The sequence below is a fragment of the Monodon monoceros genome, unplaced genomic scaffold (assembly GCF_005190385.1).
Source record: "Monodon monoceros isolate NGI ecotype Baffin Bay Population unplaced genomic scaffold, NGI_Narwhal_1 Super_Scaffold_6, whole genome shotgun sequence".
In the NCBI taxonomy this organism is placed as follows: domain Eukaryota; kingdom Metazoa; phylum Chordata; class Mammalia; order Artiodactyla; family Monodontidae; genus Monodon; species Monodon monoceros.
Window position 1 is genome coordinate 78,922,061 of NW_021703783.1, and position 18,399 is coordinate 78,940,459.

The window sequence follows — 18,399 nt, forward strand, 5'->3', positions numbered from 1 at the left end:
TGGTTGGAGCATTTAATCCATTTACATTTAAGGTAATTATCGATAATGTATGTTCCTATTATCATTTTCTTAACTGTTTTTGGTTTGTTATTGTAGGTCATTTCCTTTTCTTGTGTTTCCTGCCCAGAGAAGTTCATTTAGCATTTGTTGTAATGGTGGTTTGGTGGTGAATTCTCTTAGCTTTTGTTTGTCTGTAAAGGTTTTAATGTCTCCGTCGAATCTGAATGAGATCATTGCTGGGCAGAGTAATCTTGGTTGTAGGTCTTTCCCTTTCATCACTTTAAATATGTCCTGCCACTCCCTTCTGGCTTGCAGAGTTTCTGCTGAAAGATCAGCTGTTAACTTTATGGGGATTCCATTGTATGTTATTTGTTTATTTTTCCTTGCTGCTTTTAATATTTTTTCTTTGTATTTAATTTTTGATAGTTTGATTAATGTGTCTTGGTGTGTTTCTCCTTGGATTTATCCTGTATGGGACTTGCTGCACTTCCTGGACTTGATTGACTGTTTCCTTTCCCATATTAGGGAAGTTTTCAACTCTAATCTCTTCAAATATTTTCTCAGCCCTTTTCTTTTTCTCTTCTTTTTCTGGAAACCCTATAATTCAAATGTTGGTGCATTTAATGTTGTCCCAGAGGTCTCTGAGGATGTCCTCAATTTTTTTCATTCTTTTTTCTTTATTCTGCTCTGCAGTACTTATTTCCACTATTTTATCTTTCAGGTCTCTTATCCGTTCTTCTGCCTCAGTTATTCTGCTATTGATCCCTTCTAGAGAATTTTTAATTTCATGTATTGTGTTGTTCATCACTGTTTGTTTGCTCTTTAGTTCCTCTAGATCCTTGTTAAACGTTTCTTGTATTTTCTTGTTTCTATTTCCAAGATTTTGGATCATCTTTACAATCATTATTCTGAATTCTTTTCCAGGTAGACTGCCTATTTCCTCTTCATTTTTTTGATCTGGTGGTTGTTGCCTTGCTCCTTCATCTGCTGTGTGTTTCTTTGTCTTCTCATTTTGTTTCACTTACTGTGTTTGGGGTCTCCTTTTCGCAGGCTGCGGGTTTGTAGTTCCTATTGTTTTTGGTGTCTGCCCCCAGTGGGTAGGGTTGGTTCAGTGGGTTGTGTAGGCTTCCTGGTAGAGGGTACTGGTGCTTGTGTTCTGGTGGATGAGGCTGGAGCTTGTCTTTCTGGTGGGCAGGACTGCATCTGGTGGTGTATTTTTGGGTGTCTGTGAACTTCGTATGATTTTAGGCAGCCTCTCTGCTAATGGGTGCGGTTGAGTTCCTGTCTTGCTAGTTGATTGGCATAGGGTGTCCAGCACTGTAGCTTGCTGGTCGTTGAGTGGATCTGGGTGTTAGTATTGAGATGGAGATCTCTGGGAGAGTTTCTGCCATTTGGTATTATGTGGAGCCAGGAGGTCTCTGGTGGAGCAATGTCCTGAACTCGGCTTTCCCACCTCAGAGGCTCAGGACTGTCACCCACCCGGAGCACCAAGACCCTGTCAGCCACATGGCTCAGAAGAAAAGGGAGAAAAAAAAATGAAAGAAAGAAAGAAAGAGAGAGAGAGAGAGAGGGAGGGAGGGAGCGAGGGAGGGAGGGAGGGAGGAAGGAAGGAAGGGAGAAAGAAAGAAAGAAAGAAAATGAAATAAAATAAAATAAGGTCATTAAAAAATTATTAAAAATAAAAAATTTAAAGAAGAAAGAATAGAGCAACAAGCCAAATAACAAAGCTACCAATGATAACAGGCGTTTAAAGCTATACAAAAAAAAAAAAGAATAAAAACTGGACAGACAGAACCCTAGGACAAAAGGTAAAGCAAAGCTATACAGACAAAATCACACAAAGAAGCATACACATACACTCTCACAAAAGAGAAAAAGGAAAAAATATAAATATATATAAAATAGGGCTTCCCTGGTGGCACAGTGGTTGAGAGTCTGCCTGCCACTGCAGCGGACACGGGTTCATGCCCCGGTCCGGGAAGATTCCACATGCCGCGGAGCGGCTGGGCCCGTGAGCCATGGCCGCTGAGCCTGCGCGTCCAGAGCCTGTGCTCCGCAACAGGAGAGGCCACAACAGTGAGAGGCCCGCGTACCGCAAAAGAAATAAGTAAATAAAAATAAAATAAAATAAAAAGGAAGAGAGCAACCAAATCAATAAACAAACCTACCAATGATAATAAAGTCTAAATACTAAAGTAAGATAAACACAAAACTAGAAACAAATTAGACATAGAAAGCAAACCCCAAGTCTACAGTTGCTCCCAAAGTCCACTGCCTCAGTTTTGGGATGATTCGTTGTCTAGTCAGGTATTCCACAGGTGCAGGTACATCAAGTTGATTGTGGAGCTTTAATCCGCTGCTCCTGAGGCTTCTGGGAGAGATTTCCCTTTATCTTCTTTGTTCACACAGCTTCTGGGGTTCAGCTTTGGATTTGGCCTCACCTCTGCATGCATGTCGCCTGAGGGCGTCTGTTCCCACCCAGACAGGAAGGGGTTAAAGTAGCAGGTGATTAGGGGGCTCTGGTTCAGTGAGGCCAGGGGGAGGGAGGGTCAAGCCTGTGGCAGCAGTGGCCAGTGTGACGTTGCAACAGCCTGAGGCACACCATGTGTTCTCCTGGGGAAGCTGTCCCTGGATCACGGGACCCTGGCAGTGGGGGCTGCACAGGCTCCCAGGAGGGGAGGTGTGGATAGTGACCTGTGCTTCCACACAGGATTCTTGGTGGCTGCAGTAGCAGCATTAGCGTTTCATGCCTGTGTCTGGTGTCCGTGCTGATAACCGTGGCTTGTGCCTGTCTCTGGAGCTCGTTTAGGCGGTGCCCTGAATCTCCTCTTCTCACACACCCCAAAACAATGTTCTCCTGACTCTTACGAAGTTACAACTTTTTCCCGGACCCCCTCCCGCTAGCTGTGGCGCACTAGCTCCCTTCAGGCTGTGTTCATGCAGCCAACCCCAGTCCTCTCCCTGGGATCTGACCTCTGAAGCCCGAGCCTCAGCTCCCAGTCCCCACCCGCCCCAGCAGGTGAACAGACAAGCCTCTCAGGCTGGTGGTGAGTGCTGGTCGGCACTGATTCTCTCTGCGGGAATCTCTCCACTTTGCCTTCTTCACCCCTGTTGCTGTTTTCTCCTCCATGGCTCCAAAGATTCCCCCCCACCCACTCCCTGTTTCCACCAGTGAAGGGGCTTCCTAGTGTGTGGAAACTTCTCCGCCTTCACAGCTCCCTCCCACTGGTGCAGGTCTGTGCCTATTCTTTTCTCTCTGTTTTTCCTTTTTTCTTTTGCCCTACCCATGTATGTGGGGAGTTTCTTGCCTTTTGGGAAGTCTGAGGTCTTCTTCCAGGCTTCAGTAGGTGTTCTGTAGGTGCTGTTCCACATGTAGATGTATTTTTGATGTATTTGTGGGGAGGAAGGTGATCTCCATGTCTTACTCCTCTGCCACCTTGAATGTCCCCTCCCATTCCCTCCTTCTTAATAACTTACGTCATCTAAATTCATAACACAGCACTCACCAGAAGATGTCCTCCTACCTTGTTCCTTCTCACACTCCTTTGCTGTTGTCGCCTTTTATCACCTCTTTCATCAAGCTCAGGTTTCAGTCCTCTATCTACACTTACTCCATATCATCTATGTAATGATAATGTTCACATTTTTTGTCTTCAGACTGAAACTTCAGCTGCCTACTTGACACAGCTATTCAGATATCTAATAGGTATCTCAAACTTAAAATGAACTCCCATTCCCACCTAAACTGTTGGTGGGGAATCCAAGTTGGTACAGCCACTATGGAGAACTATATGGAGGTTCCTCAGCAAACAAAAAATAGTTACCATATGATCCAACAATCCCACTCCTGGGCATACATCCAGACAAAACTCTAATTCAAAAAGATACATGCACCCCTATGTTCATAGCAGCACTATTCACAATAGCCAAGACATGCATAAAACCAAAATATCCATCAACAGATGAATGGATAAAGAAGATGTGATACTTATATACAACAGAATACTACTCAGCCATAAAAAAGAACAAAATAATGCCATTTGCAGGAACATGGATGCAAATAGAGATTATCATACTAAGTGAAGTAAGTCAGAAAGAGAAAGATAAATACCATATGATATCATTTATATGTGGAATCTAAAATATGACACAGATGAACCTATCTATGAAACACAAACAGATTCACGGACATAGAAAACAGACTTGTGACTGCCAAGGTAGAGGGGGTTTGGGGGGGGAAGGGATGGGGTGGGAGGTTAATTTTAGTAGATGTAAGCTATTATATATAGAATAGATAAACAACAAGGTCCTACTGTATACCACAGAGAACTATATTCAATATCCTATGATAAACCATAATGGAAAAGAAAATATAATAAAAGAATGAATCACTTTGCTATACAGCAGAAATTAACACAACATTGTAAATCAAGTATACTTCAATTTAAAAAAATGAACTGGTATTTCTCCCTGTTCACAAAATCTGCTCTTCCCAGGACCTGTCTCATGTTAGATGACAGTAAAAACCATTTTTACAATTGTTTAGGACAAAAATCTTGCAGTTTTCCTTAATTCTTCTCTTTATCTCATGCACTATATCTACTCTATCATGAAATCCTATAGGCTCAATCTTAAAAAATACATCCAACATCCCTCAATTTCTCTCTACCTCCACTGCTTCGCCTTTGACCTGAGCTGACTGACTTCCTCTCTCATCTTAATGCAATGCTACAATAACCTCCTACTGGTCTTCCTGCTTTCACACTTATCCTCTTTCTCCAGTCCATTCTCAACACAAGATTTGAAGTAATTTTCATAAAACAGAAGTTACATCATGTCACTCTCCTGAAAGACCTGAAATTACTCCCCATTTCACTCTGAGTAAAAGCCAAAGTTCTTAAAATGGCCTATATTAGGTCCTACATGACCCATCCCTCTCTTCCTTCTCATCTAAAAACATTCCATATTTCAAAGAATGGCAGTCAGATTTGACTCATCTGCTTAAGCAAGAAACTTTAGAGCTTTCCTTGAACTTTTCTTCCTCACCATCACACCTCTGATCAGTTGCCATGGCCTGTTGATTACTCTTTCCTTGTATCTCTCAAATCCATTTATATTTTCCATTGCTGCTCCCTACCTCCCTACCTCCAATCTCATCTCAACTCAAATCTATCTGCTACATATTAATACTAAGGTGATGTTTCTAGTTAAATGCTAACCCATTCATATCATCCAAGTCTGTCTACCTCCAAAGGTCTCCCCCTTTACCCACCTTTTTCTGATGATGCTTAAGTGATACTTAGATTACATAATATGTTGCCTAACAAGTAGGAAGCTTTAATTATAATTCAGGCTACTTTTGAAATGGCTCTCTGTTATAATAAATTCATTGGGTCACTTATTTGAAGTGTTTTGCAGCATACAATTCGCTTGTGAGGTTGTTATGTATTAGTCTTTGTTCTATTAATACTTGACATTTTTATAAAGATTAATTTTTTGTGCATGCAATCATTTATAAACAGTAGATTTACCCATTAATTTAGATTATACTTTTAAGTCAAGAAAAAGTCAGCCACCTTGGCATGAGTACAGATGTACAGTAGGCTCTTCTTATCTTAAAACTACTATAGATTTCAAACAAAATAATATTAAAGAAGAAAAAATAATATTAAGCAATAATGATAATACTAAGTAAGAATACTAATTTTCATAGTTTCCAAAATGCTTCACATAAATAAGCTCATTTATTACTACAACTACCCAAAGAGTAGATATTATTTCCCCTTTTCAGAGGAGCAAATTAAAAATCAGAGAAGTTAAGTGATTTGATGGAAAATATCTAGCAAATCAGTGACAGAACTGACTCAGGAACTTGTTCTCTTTCATTATATACCATGTGCTAATGCCTTTATATTCAGATGCTTAAATACAATATGTAACAAACCATCTAAGTGTAAGATAATGAAATGCTACCTTTTTAAGTAGATAAATGCCCACCTTAAACATTTTATTTTGTGAAATTAAAAGTTTTACTCTTCAACGTAAAACAACTCAGCATTGTCCTTCCACATTATTACTAAATATCAGTCTATTCTAAAATTTTTGATGTAACATGGAGGTGACATATTACATTAAGAAACCATAGTAACATACTATACAAAACCATTTCAACTGTTAAAAGGTTAGATTTTGGTTCTGTTTAAAGGTCAGACCTGAAAATATGATGATGATTACATTTCTCCACACATTTTGGGTGGTGCCATTAAAGTCCTGGCATGAAACCACTATCTTTAATATCTAACTACTGAAAGGCCATTAGTGTATTCAAAAAGAATATTATACCACACTCTGACAAAAATGGTAAGCCTCTACATTGCCACACATGTAGGTGAACGAAAAACACAATGAGATTTATATGAAGATTCCTCTTACGTCCCCTAACTCATAAAGGCTTTGGTTTTAAAAGCTCAAAAATATAGCTGTATAAATGACTACTTTACCTGTATGGCCAGTTCCCTCGTTCTTGACTTCTGTGGTTGCCACAGAAGAGGTGGGTGGACTAACAGGAGGGCTGGAAGTAAAGCTTGTACACCCTGTAGATGTGTTGATTTCAAAATATTCTTGGTTGTGATTCATTCGATGAAAATCCAGAGAAGACACAATAGATGTTCGTTGTTTAGGCTAAAATAAATGAGCATGATGAGAGTATTAATATGATCATGTTCATCTTCAGCCCAATCTCCCCATCAATTTAATCTAAGTGATATTTTTCAGTTAAACTGTGTTTTTTATATATAAAATATACTTGTGCTTCACAGAGAGACATTAAATAATCCCTTGATTAAATAATAAAAAATTGTTTAATGAAAAAATATCATGGCATAGTTGATAAAATAAGTTAGACTTTTTGTTAGATTTTCCCAGAAGACTGCAAAAATACAGTGCGCAGAATTTCTCTTAATGATCTATTCAGAATGTTGCAATTTTGAGTCACCTTTCATTCAACTAATACTTATTAAGGACTTGGCATTTGCCAGACTCTGAGGATATAGAATCTAATAATAAAAAGGCCCTTACAACACTGAAACATAATTAAGACAGTTCCATTTTTTTTTATTCTCTATATAGTCCAAGGAATTGGTGGCATTAGATATTGTCCCCAAGTACCATATGCTGGAATTTTATCATTAGAATTAAGTAAAGTTGTATAGCACATTTTCCAGGATCTAAGAATCTACTTGGTATTTGTAGTGGAGTTTGATTTTTTTTTAAGGATTTAAATTAACCCCCAAATAGCAAGAAAAGTCAATTTAAACACAAAAGGTAAAATCATGGAGTAACAGCAGATATATTCTATACCCTTTATCAGTAATGGATTGTTCCCTAGAGCAGTTTTCTGGTTTTTTCCACAATTTTAATTATATTCACTTTTTTCTTCCTGCTTAGCAGAGCTTCAAACATCATCCTTCAGAAAAGCTGCAGTCTTTTTGGCTCTCAGGACTGTGCACATTTCCTAAGAATTAATCCAAGTTTTCTTACTTTTTATTCTTCTTTTTCATATTAATGAAATATTAACAATCTCTTGTAATGCTTGATAAGAGATTAACTACAATCGCTTTGTAATAGAGTTTATTGTACTTTACTTTCCCCAAAGTACAATAAACTTTTGGTTTACTTTCACTGCCCTAAAATGCTTGCTAATTTTATCACTGAATTCCACAATTATTTTCCTGCAGAATATTCAAGTTACCCTGTCTCTTCCAGCTCATCATGTTTTTTTTTTATAAAGTACACATCACTTAGTCTATAATCTAAAATAGACAATGATATTGAAATGTATTTTACAGAGTTTTTTTTACATAAGGTGTGCAGATTATCATAATATGCTTTATACTTTCACCATTGCACTATTTTTATGGGAGAGGTTGAAAGGCATATATATTGTTACACAAGAGGGTAAGTCATTTATTATTACGACACATGAACTCAGTAATGAAATTCAAATTAGTACCCACATAGGACTCAGTTGCTTTTGAAGTATGAAAGACAGGGGTTCAATGTCAGACTTGGTTTCTCATGAAATGTCTCTCCTTGGGGGTACTGAATCTCAATTCATATTCAATGTTCTTTCTACTAGACTATATAACAGCAATTAAAAGGCATGGAATATGACACTAGCTGCAATGGAAACACAGGTATGTCCATCATTGTGGTTTTGTTTCATTGTGTTGTGTTTTGCTTTTGTTTCACTTTGTATAAAGGCAACAGACCAAATTTATATAATGTTCCCTCTCATAAACATTACAAGGATCAAGCCAACTGATATGTATGACTCCTTTACTTATGTGTCTTAAATACGTTTCTGAACCTTGACCACCCAACGTTTTAAATGCATGAAAAGCGCAATTTGTTATGCAATCATAAAAGCAAACAAACTATTCTTCTGCATTAATTCATTGTACAAATATTTGCTGAGTGTACACTAAATTGTGGATACCTTGGTAAGCAGTATGATAGGAATAAAATGAGTAAGCCATTGTCCCTCTTCTCCAGGTGATTATAGACTTGAAGTGGGAGGAGGGATGGTGCATGAGGGAAGAGACAAGCAATCCAAGGATTATGTGTCAGTATAGTATAGTAGAGTGATAAGTGGACACAAAATATAAAAGGTGAGCCTCTACTTTACGGAGGGGATTAGGAAAGGCTTCCACAAGCAGGTGATTGATGGCTGAGTTGATTCTTGATGAAGCAGAGGTGGTAGGCAAACAAAAGAGGATGGGGAGAAGGAGAGCGCAAACTGCAAACAGTTCAGTATGGCTGTAGAGCAGAGTATGCTAAGGTAGTGATGGGTTCAAGCCATGAGATATTGGATGTTGCAGGGGGACAAATCATAAAGGCCTCTAATGCCAGGTTAAGGAGTTTGGTCTTTAACCTGAATATTTTAAGGAACCACTGGATGATTTCTAAGCAAGAGGGTTTCATAGTTGGGTTTGTATTTCAGTAAAATCATTTGAGCAGTTTAGAGAATGAACAGGTAAGGGCAGAATTTGAGGAAGGGAGACTAATTAGGAGGATGTTACAGAATTCCAGCCAAGACAAAATGGGGTCCTGAGGTAAAGCAGCTGCAACAGTGTTGGAGATAGCAGATGTTTTTAGGAGATGCTAATGTGGTTATAGCTCTTTAGATGTTGGCGTCTGACTGGATGTGTAGGTTGATTTTAAGGGAGGAGTCTAGGGTGGCTCACAGATTTCTCAATTGGGTAGATGCTAAATGATAAGGTTATTTTTGTGGGAAATACAAATGTATACACTCCTATACCAGAAGTACACAAGATATATGCTTGGATGCTAGCGGGACTCAAAATAGACTTCTTAGTCTATACGGTTATGCAAATCTACATGATATTTCCCTTTCTTTCTTTGAACAGAGTACTATGATCTCACTGTATCATAGCTTCAAATAACATATCTGGAGGAAGGGAGATAGGCTAATGGAAATTCTAAAGGGAAGAAACCATTGATCAGTGATCATCTGACCTCATTCTTATTTGCTTCTTCAGAACTGCCTATAGGTTATCATTAGCCAGCTTCAGGAACATTGAGGCAGTGAGGAGTCATTGCCCAAGTTCTCTGAGCATCTGAGATGATGAAAAATGAGAATCATTATATGTTAGTCATGCTCTAAGAAAGGGATCAGCAAACTATGACCTGTGGTCCAAATCTGGCCTGCCTCCTGTTTATGAAAATAAAGTTTTATTGGAATACTATGTTCATTCATTCACTTATTGTCTCTGACTGCTCTCAACACTACAATGATAGATTTGAAGTTGTGACACAGGCCATATTATCCACAACACCTAAAATATTTACTGTCTGGTTCTTTAGAGAAAAAGTTGGCCAACCCCTGTTTTAAGGGATCATTTTACACATCATTTTAGTGCTCAACAAAACCACAAGCTAGGTTCCCTTTTATTTCCCAGCCTTATGTGCATTTAGGTTGAGGCCATGTAACTGACTGACCTGTTAGTAGAAGTGAGCCTTCTCCATCCCTCTCTTACTCTCCAGATGATGTAGTTGCAAGATGAAGTAGGGTCATTCAACCCAACTTGGGATTTATGAGAAGTTGAAATAAACATCCTTTATGTTAAACTATTGAGATTCTGGGTTTGCCTGTGGTAGCCCTAGAACTACTTATCCTAACTAGCACAGAATGCAGTGGCTCACTGAAATGATTTACTCACGATTACGTAAATAGTTAGCACAAAGGGCTTAGATTGGAAGGAATGTTCATGTATTCAAACCTAGAGACAAGTAGATGGTGCCTCAAAACATAAAGGACAGAGGGAGAATTAAAAAGAGATATCTCGGGGCTTCCCTGGTGGCGCAGTGGTTGAGAATCCGCCTGCCAATGCAGGGGACACGGGTTCGATCCCTGGTCCAGGAAGATCCCACATGCTGCAGAGCAACTAAGCCCATGTGCCACAACTACTGAGCCCATGTGCCACAACTACTGAAGCCCATGCACCTAGAGCCCATGCTCCACAATGAGAAGCCACCGCAATGAGAAGCCTGCGCACTGCAACGAAGAGTAGCCCCTGCTCGCTGCAACTAGAGAAAGCCCGCGTGCAGCAGCGAAGACCCAACACAGCCAAAAATAAATAAATAAAATAAATAAAAATTTATTAAAAAAAAAAGAGATATCTGTGTGGGGAAATAATAGCAATGGGAGAAAAGAATAAAGAGATGGTAGTGATATTAAAAATGGAGATAAAAGAGGATGGGTCTGGAATATTTGCTTAAACTTTCATTTTAATATATTCTATTTTTAAAAAACTATTCTGATGGAATCCTGCTAAGTCATTCAGTATAAGAAAAAAAAAGTGTTTTCACAAATTCACTGAAATTACAAGTGGAATTTGCCAAGTTTTAATGTTTAAGATAAGTGGGACCTCTAAAATATCTCCCCTGCCTCCATGGTCCAGCACTCATATCTCTCTAGCTTCCAAAGGACTTGTTCCCACACATATTTACTTAACTAGAGATAGCAAACTATAGATCATGGGCCAAACCAAGGCTTCTGACTATTTTTGTAAAGCATGTGAGCTAAGAATATTTTTTACATCTTTTAATGGTTGAAAAAAATGGAAAAATAATATTAGTGACAGGTGAAAATTATATAAAACCCAAATTGCAATGTTTATAAATAAAGTTTTATCAGAACATAGTCATGCTCATTCACTTATATTTCATGCGATTGTAGCAGAGCTGAATAGTTGCAGCAGAGACCATAGGACTCACAAAGCCTATTTTATTCTCTGGTCCCATACAGAAAAGGTTGGTGAGCCCTGCTATGCAGTGATTAGGGAATATCTCTGAGGACCTGAAACTGAGTAGACACATGAATGATTGTGAGTCAAGACTAGCTACATGGAGTTGCTGGACGCAGTACAACGTGGAAATGTGGGGCTCTTTGTTCCAAAAGCAGGGAAAAAAGTTTTTCCTTTATTCCATGGTCTCTCTCTGGATCTGTCATGGTGCTTTTATTTGCCACTTACTGTTGCATTCCCTTGGGCACAGGGACACTTACAGGATGAGAGGAGACCCTCACAGGCACCCAGGGGTTTTGCCCTGCAACTCAGTACATATACTCAATCTTGACCATCCCCACACTCAGGGTCTCAGTGCTGTATCAGCAGTTGGTGGGCTGGCTGGGAGCACTAGGGTTGGGGGGTCAGGTGGCCAAGAATCCTACCTAGTAATATGGGGAGATGGTGGAAGCTGGGACCACAGATGAGCCAAGGCTCCAAGCCCCAGCACATGATCCACTTTCCCACAGACTTCACTTACAAAATACAAATTCAGAGATAAGAATTAAGAATTTTAGACAGTTATGCAAAAGCATTAAACCCCAAGCATAGGGCCCTTCTTAGCGTGGGGCCTATTGAGACTGCACTGGTCCCACATTAATGAAGCCAGTGCCAGCTTAGTTATTACCTTAAAGGGACTAATGTGTGAATTTACTGGTGTCACATACAGGATAGCACACATCCTCTACCCTTATTTTGGATTATCTTCATCAGTCAGAACCAAGTTCCTAAGAATATCTTTATGCTGCATCAAAATATAAATGAAATACAACATTCTGATGCAATACTAAGAATTTCATAACATTACTGTAACCCAGACAGGTATGATTCACATATGAATAAGATGAGGACACAAAATTCCTAACTAGAATGAGATTCAGGTAATGTGTACATTTATTTCCAAATTTTCTCTGGATTGAAACCTAAGTTTCAAATATCCACTTCTATGTTTCCTCTGCTATTTTCAAATTATTTAAACTAATGGACATTTTAAAAAATCCACTTACTTGGATTTAAGTGGATTTTAAGTCATTTGAATTCACTTAATTTCATTATAAAGGGACCTCATCAACCTCCTAAAAAAATGTCAAATAGGACTACAGGGATACAGTGGTGTCAGCACAAAGAAAAAGTGGTGCTAACAAAAGTCAATGGCGATATTAAATTATCCAAGCAAAACCAAGGTTCAAAATGAGTTCCCAGAGAAAACAGCTGAATGTCAGAAGATTAGCAAGTGGCATCAGTAGAAATACATGGAGATGACAGACTTCCTAGACACTGGCCCATTGATAAATTATATCAACACAAAACAATGTCCTGTCAAGTCAGTGGCAATAAAATTAGATGCCTTCTTATACTTTTTAAAATGGGGATGAGGTGGGGTGGTAAAAATGGGAAGCTAGACCAGTAGTATTTTTAGAACTTTAATCAACCTGAAATATTTTGTGTATATGGTACATGGTGACAAATTTAATTCTAAGTATTTTTTCCACCAAATGATAGCCTACTGTCCCAATACCATCACTTATTTCTTTACTGATTTGAAATGCCACCTTTATCATATACTAAATTTCCAAATATAGACTGGGTTTACATTTTTGGACTCTACTGTGTTCCCACTGATCTATTCCTGTACTAGTACCACACTCTCTTCATGACTGTTGTGGCTTCTTCTCCTACGTCTAGAATTCATATTAAATGGATATTGTATCTCTTTGATCTTTCTTGTTTTATATTCTGGGATATTTTACTATTTGGTGTTCTATAATTTATTCAAAAAATACTACTGACCATCAACCATGTGTCAGGCACTGTTCTAGGCTCTGGGGAATACATCAGAACAAATTAGATTAAGGCATGAAACATTTAGGCATATTATTATGACTTTAGGTATGATGATCCTATTTTTAATTTTCAATAACATTTATTTTCCAAGTTAAAAAAATAACTCGTTTTCCATTAAAAAATGACCTGTTCCTAATTTTCTGAGTTCAATAATCTCCCAAATCTTTCTGAGGAAACTGATTACAATCTTTCTCTGGCATTAATTTTTGTTTTTCTCAGAGGTCATTTACTTTATTTGTTGATCTTGGTTCCTCTCTTTTTGGTTGCTAATTTTCCTCAAATCTGGTGTTCCTGGTAAACCATATTTGTTTACCTAGGATACTGCTTCATTTCTGTCTCCTAATCGAGTTCCCACAGTAGGGGCTTCACCTGACTTCACCTTACTGAGAGAGTTATTACCATGTGGTAGGAAAATAAAGTCAACTGCTCCATGTATAAGCTGTTGAGGTGTTTTCTTGTTGGGACTAATCCCTGCCTAAATCCAACACCATTTTTTTTTAACATCTTTACTGGAGTATAATTGCTTTACAATGGTGTGTTAGTTTCTACTGTGTAACAAAGTGAATCAGCTATACGTATACGTATATTCCCATATCTCCTCCCTCTTGCGTCTCCCTCCCACCCTCCCTATCCCACCATTCTAGTTGGACACAAAGCACCGAGCTGATCTCCCTGTTCTATACGGCTGCTTCCCACTAGCTATCTATTTTACATTTGGTAGTGTATAAGTCCATGCCACTCTCTCACTTCATCCCAGCTTACCCTTCCCCATCGACAGATGAATGGATAAAGAAGATGTGGCACACATGTACAATGGAATATTACTCAGCCATTTGTTTTTATCTTTCAAAAGTTCCCAAATGCCTCTAATAGCATCACTCCCTGCTTTTCATCACTACTATGGATTTATTCTTATTTTTATATTTATTTTACCATTTTAGTTGCATGTAAGGGTGGAGAAGATGCAAATAGTTGGGATCAGTTCAACATGCTGAGTTAGAATTCTCATATTTTTCTGTCTTGATCACTTTTAAAACAGTATAAAGAAGGGATTTGATGGAGTACAGAAAATAGCTCAGTAAAGGGTAGATACTATTAAACTTTTTATTATAGATGTCATGCAAATTGGAAACAGTTTATATTTTTCTTTCTTTGTAGTGAAAGGAAAAAAACTTTAAAATGGGGTACAATTTTTTATCATGGATATAATAGTTAATATGATTAAGACTTTTTCTAAAGATATAGAACTTATCTTCAAGTAAGAAAACTGACCCCTGTCATACAACGTATTCAAACTTTAATTGGAAAGACTACATGCAGCCATGGAAGGGTAATAAAAGCTGTGATTTTTATTCTAGTTTTATTCAATACAAGTGTTAAGCAGCTCTGGAGTCAGTGCAGACACTGAAGAACTGGAGAGCCTTTGATCTCTAAACCATGAGGTTTACTCTTACAGAAGCTTCCCCCAGCATTAAAATAGTCATGACCATCTCGCAAAAAGTATTTTTTGAATTAGGCATTTCAAATATCTATGCATTAGTATTTCAAAGATGCTCAAGTCAAATTCAAATGTGTCCAAAATTAAAAATAAGGCCAGCTTTATTTCCCAAATTTAGTTTCTTTAAAAAAAATTTTTTAATGATTTGCTTCAGTTTAAGAACAGCAGGAGTTTAATTATGCAATGGATTATAGAAGACAGGTTCTGAGCAGCCCAAATGAGAAGTTCATATCACTGTGTGAGTGAAAGAAAATTTTTTTACAAATAAAGGTGCATGTTGCTTTTATTTTTACAACTTAATTTTTTACACTAGTTGTTTGGAGATAATTGTAGATTCATATGCAGTTGAAAGAAATAATACAGAGAAATTGCATGTGCACTTTTCCTGGTTTTCCCCACAGATAATTAAAACTATAGTACAACATCACAACCAGGATATAGACATTGATACAGCCAAGAAAAAGAACAATTCCACAAGGATCCCTCCTGTTACCCTTTTACAGCCACACCTACTTCTCTCCTGCTCCCATTTCCTCCTTAACTCCTGGCAACCACTAATCTGTTCTCTATTTCTATAATTTTGTCATGCCAAGAATGATGAACAAATAGAATCATACAGCATGTAACCTTTAGGGATTGGTTTTTCTCACCATAGTAATTTTCTAGAGACTCATCCAAACTGTTGTGTGTATCAATAGCTTTTTTTTTTAATGCTGAGTAGTATTCAATGTTATGGATGTACCACACTTTAATTAAACCACTGAAGGACATCTGGTTTGCTTCCAGTTTTCAAGTATTAGGAATAGTGCTGCTATAAACATTCATGCACAGGTTCTTTTGGTGAACGTAAGTTTTTATATAGCTGGGATGGATTCTCAGGAGTGCACATGCTGGGTAGTACGGTACTAATGTGTTTAATGTTTTAAGAAACTGCCAAACTGTTTTCCAGGTTTGTTGTACCATTCATATCCTTGCCAGCATTTGGTGTTGTTACTACTTTTGATTTTAGCCATTCTGATTGGAGTACAGTGACATCCCATTGTTATTTTAATTTGTTTCTCCTTATCTGTTAATAAATTTGAATACCTTTTCATGTGCTTATTTGCCATCTGTATATCCTCTGCAGTGACATGTCTCTCCATGTCTGTTGTCCGTTTTCTAATTAGATTGATTGCTTTTACAGTGTTTAGTTTTTCTCTCATCCAATTTTATTTTGTTTCATTATTTTTTAATTGAAGTATAGTTGATTTACAATGTTGTGTTAGTTTCAGGTGTACAGCAAAGTGATTCAATATATGTATTCAATATATATCTTCAGTATATATGTATATATATATATATACCAAATATAGTTCTCTGCACTACAGAGTAGGTCCCTGTTGTTCATCTATTTTATATAGAGAGTGTGTGTATGTTAATCCCAACTCCTAATTTATCCCTCCCCCCACCTTTCCCCTTTGATAACTGTAAGTTTGTTTTCTATATCTGTGAGTCTATTTCTGCTTTGTAAATGAGTCCATTCATATCACTTTTTTTAGATTCCACGTAAAAGTGATGTTATATGGTATTTGTCTTTCTCTGTTTGACTTACTTCACTTAATATGATAATCTCTAGGTCCAACCATGTTGCTGCAAATGGCATTATTCATTATTTTATGGCTAACTAGTATTCCACTGTGTATATATACCACATCTTCTTTATCCATTCAGCTGTCGATGGATATTTAGGTTGCCTCCATGTCTTAGCTATTGTAAATAGTGCTGCTATGAACACTGGGGTGCATGTATCTTTTTAGATTAGTTTTCTCCAGAAATATGCCCAGGAGTTGGGATGCTGGAGACTATCCTAACTCTATTTTTAGTTTTTAAAGAAATCTCCAAACTGTTCTCCATAAGTGGCTGCACCAATTTACAATTCCTACCAATTGGAGATTAATTCCTTGATGGTTGCATTGTTTGCATATATTTTCTCCCAATTTTCTCCCAATTTGCATATATTGTCTTTTTGTTTTGTTTATGGTTTCTTATGTTTTGCTCTAGGAGTTTTATAGTACCCAGTATTATTACATTTAAGTCTTTGATCCATTTGGAGTGCATTTTTGTATATCATGTTAGAGAATGTTCTAATTTCATTCTTTTGCATGTAGCTGTCCAGTTTTCCCAGGACCACTTATTGAAGAGACTATCTTTTTTCCATTGTAAATTCTTGCCTCCTTTGTCATAGATTAAACATAAGTGCATGGATTTATTTCTGGGCTTTCTATCCTTTTCCATCAATCTACCTGTCTGTTTTTGAGCCAGTACCATACTGTTTTGACTACCGTAGCTTTGTAGTATAGTCTGAAGTCAGGGAGTCTGATTCCTCCAGCTGTATTCTTCTCTCTCAAGATTGTTTTGGTTACTCAGGGTGTTTCATATTTCTATATAAATTTTAGAATTTTTCATTCTAGTTCTGTGGAAAATGCCATTGGTGATTTGATAGGGGTTGCACTGAATCTGTAGACTGCCTTGGGTAGTATGGTCATTTTTAAAATATTGATTCTTCCAGTCCAAGAACACAGCATATCTTTCCATTTGTTTGTGTCATCTTCAATTTCTTTCATCAGTGCCATAGCTTTTGAAGTACAGGTCTTTTGCCTCCTTAGGTAGGTTTATTCCTAGGTATTTTATTCTTTTTGATGCGATGGTAAATGGGATTCTTTCCTTAACTTCTCTTTCTGATCTTTTGTTGTTTGTGTATAGAAATGCAACAGATTTCTGTGCATTAATTTTGTATCCTGAAACTTTACCAAATTCATTGATGAGCTCTAATAGTTTTCTGGTAGTGTCTTTAGGATTTTGTATAGTATCATGTCATCTGCAAACAGTGACAGTTTTACTTCTTCTTTTCCAATTTGGATTCCTTTTATTTCTTTTTCTTCTCTGATTGCTGGGGCTAGGACTTCCAAAACTATGTTGAATAAAAGTGGCGAGAGTGGGCATCCTTGTCTTGTTGCTGATCTTAGAGGAAATACTTTCAGCTTTTCACCATTGAGTATGATGTTAGCTGTGGGTTTGTCATATATAGTCTTTATTATGCTGAGGTATGTTCCCCCATGCCCATTTTCTGGAGTTTTTTTTTTTTTACATAAATGGATGTTGAATTTTATCAAAAGCTTTTTCTGTATCTATTGAGATGATCATATGGTTTTCATTCTTCAATTTGTTAATGTGGTGTATCACAATGATTGATCTGTGGGTTTTGCTAGTATTTTTTTGAGGATTTTTGCATCAATGTTCATTAGTGACAGTGACCTTTTATTTTCTTTTTTTTGTGATATCTTTGTCTGGTTTTTGGTATCAGGGTAATTAATGGTGGCCTCACAGAATGAGTTCAGAAATGTTCCTTCCCCTGCAATTTTTTGGAATAGTTTGAGAAGGAGAGGTGTTAACTCTTGTCTAAATGTTTGGTAGAATTCATCTGTGAGGCCATCTGGTTCTGGGCCGTTGGTTATTGGGAGTTTTAAAATTACTGATTCAATTTCATTACTGGTAATTGGTCTGTTCATGTTTCCTATTTCTTCCTGCTTCAGCCTTGGGAGATTCTACCTTTCTAAGAATTTTCCTATTTCTTCTAGGTTGTCCATTTTATTGGCATATAGTTACTTGTAGTAGTCTCTTATGATTCTTTGTATTTCTGTGGTGTCAGTT

The 18,399-nt window shown here is 37.4% G+C and overlaps 1 protein-coding gene across 7 annotated transcripts in view; it reads right to left on the reverse strand.

Moving 5' to 3' along the window:
* ANKS1B (ankyrin repeat and sterile alpha motif domain containing 1B) overlaps positions 1 to 18,399 on the reverse strand; it is a 1,184,309-nt gene that overhangs the window by 647,892 nt on the left and 518,018 nt on the right. For all 7 annotated transcript variants that reach the window (XM_029204271.1, XM_029204270.1, XM_029204269.1 and 4 more), the window contains one exon: positions 6,501 to 6,681. In XM_029204271.1, coding sequence (XP_029060104.1) covers positions 6,501 to 6,681 — 181 coding nt within the window. The remainder of the gene's footprint in view (positions 1 to 6,500; positions 6,682 to 18,399) is intronic.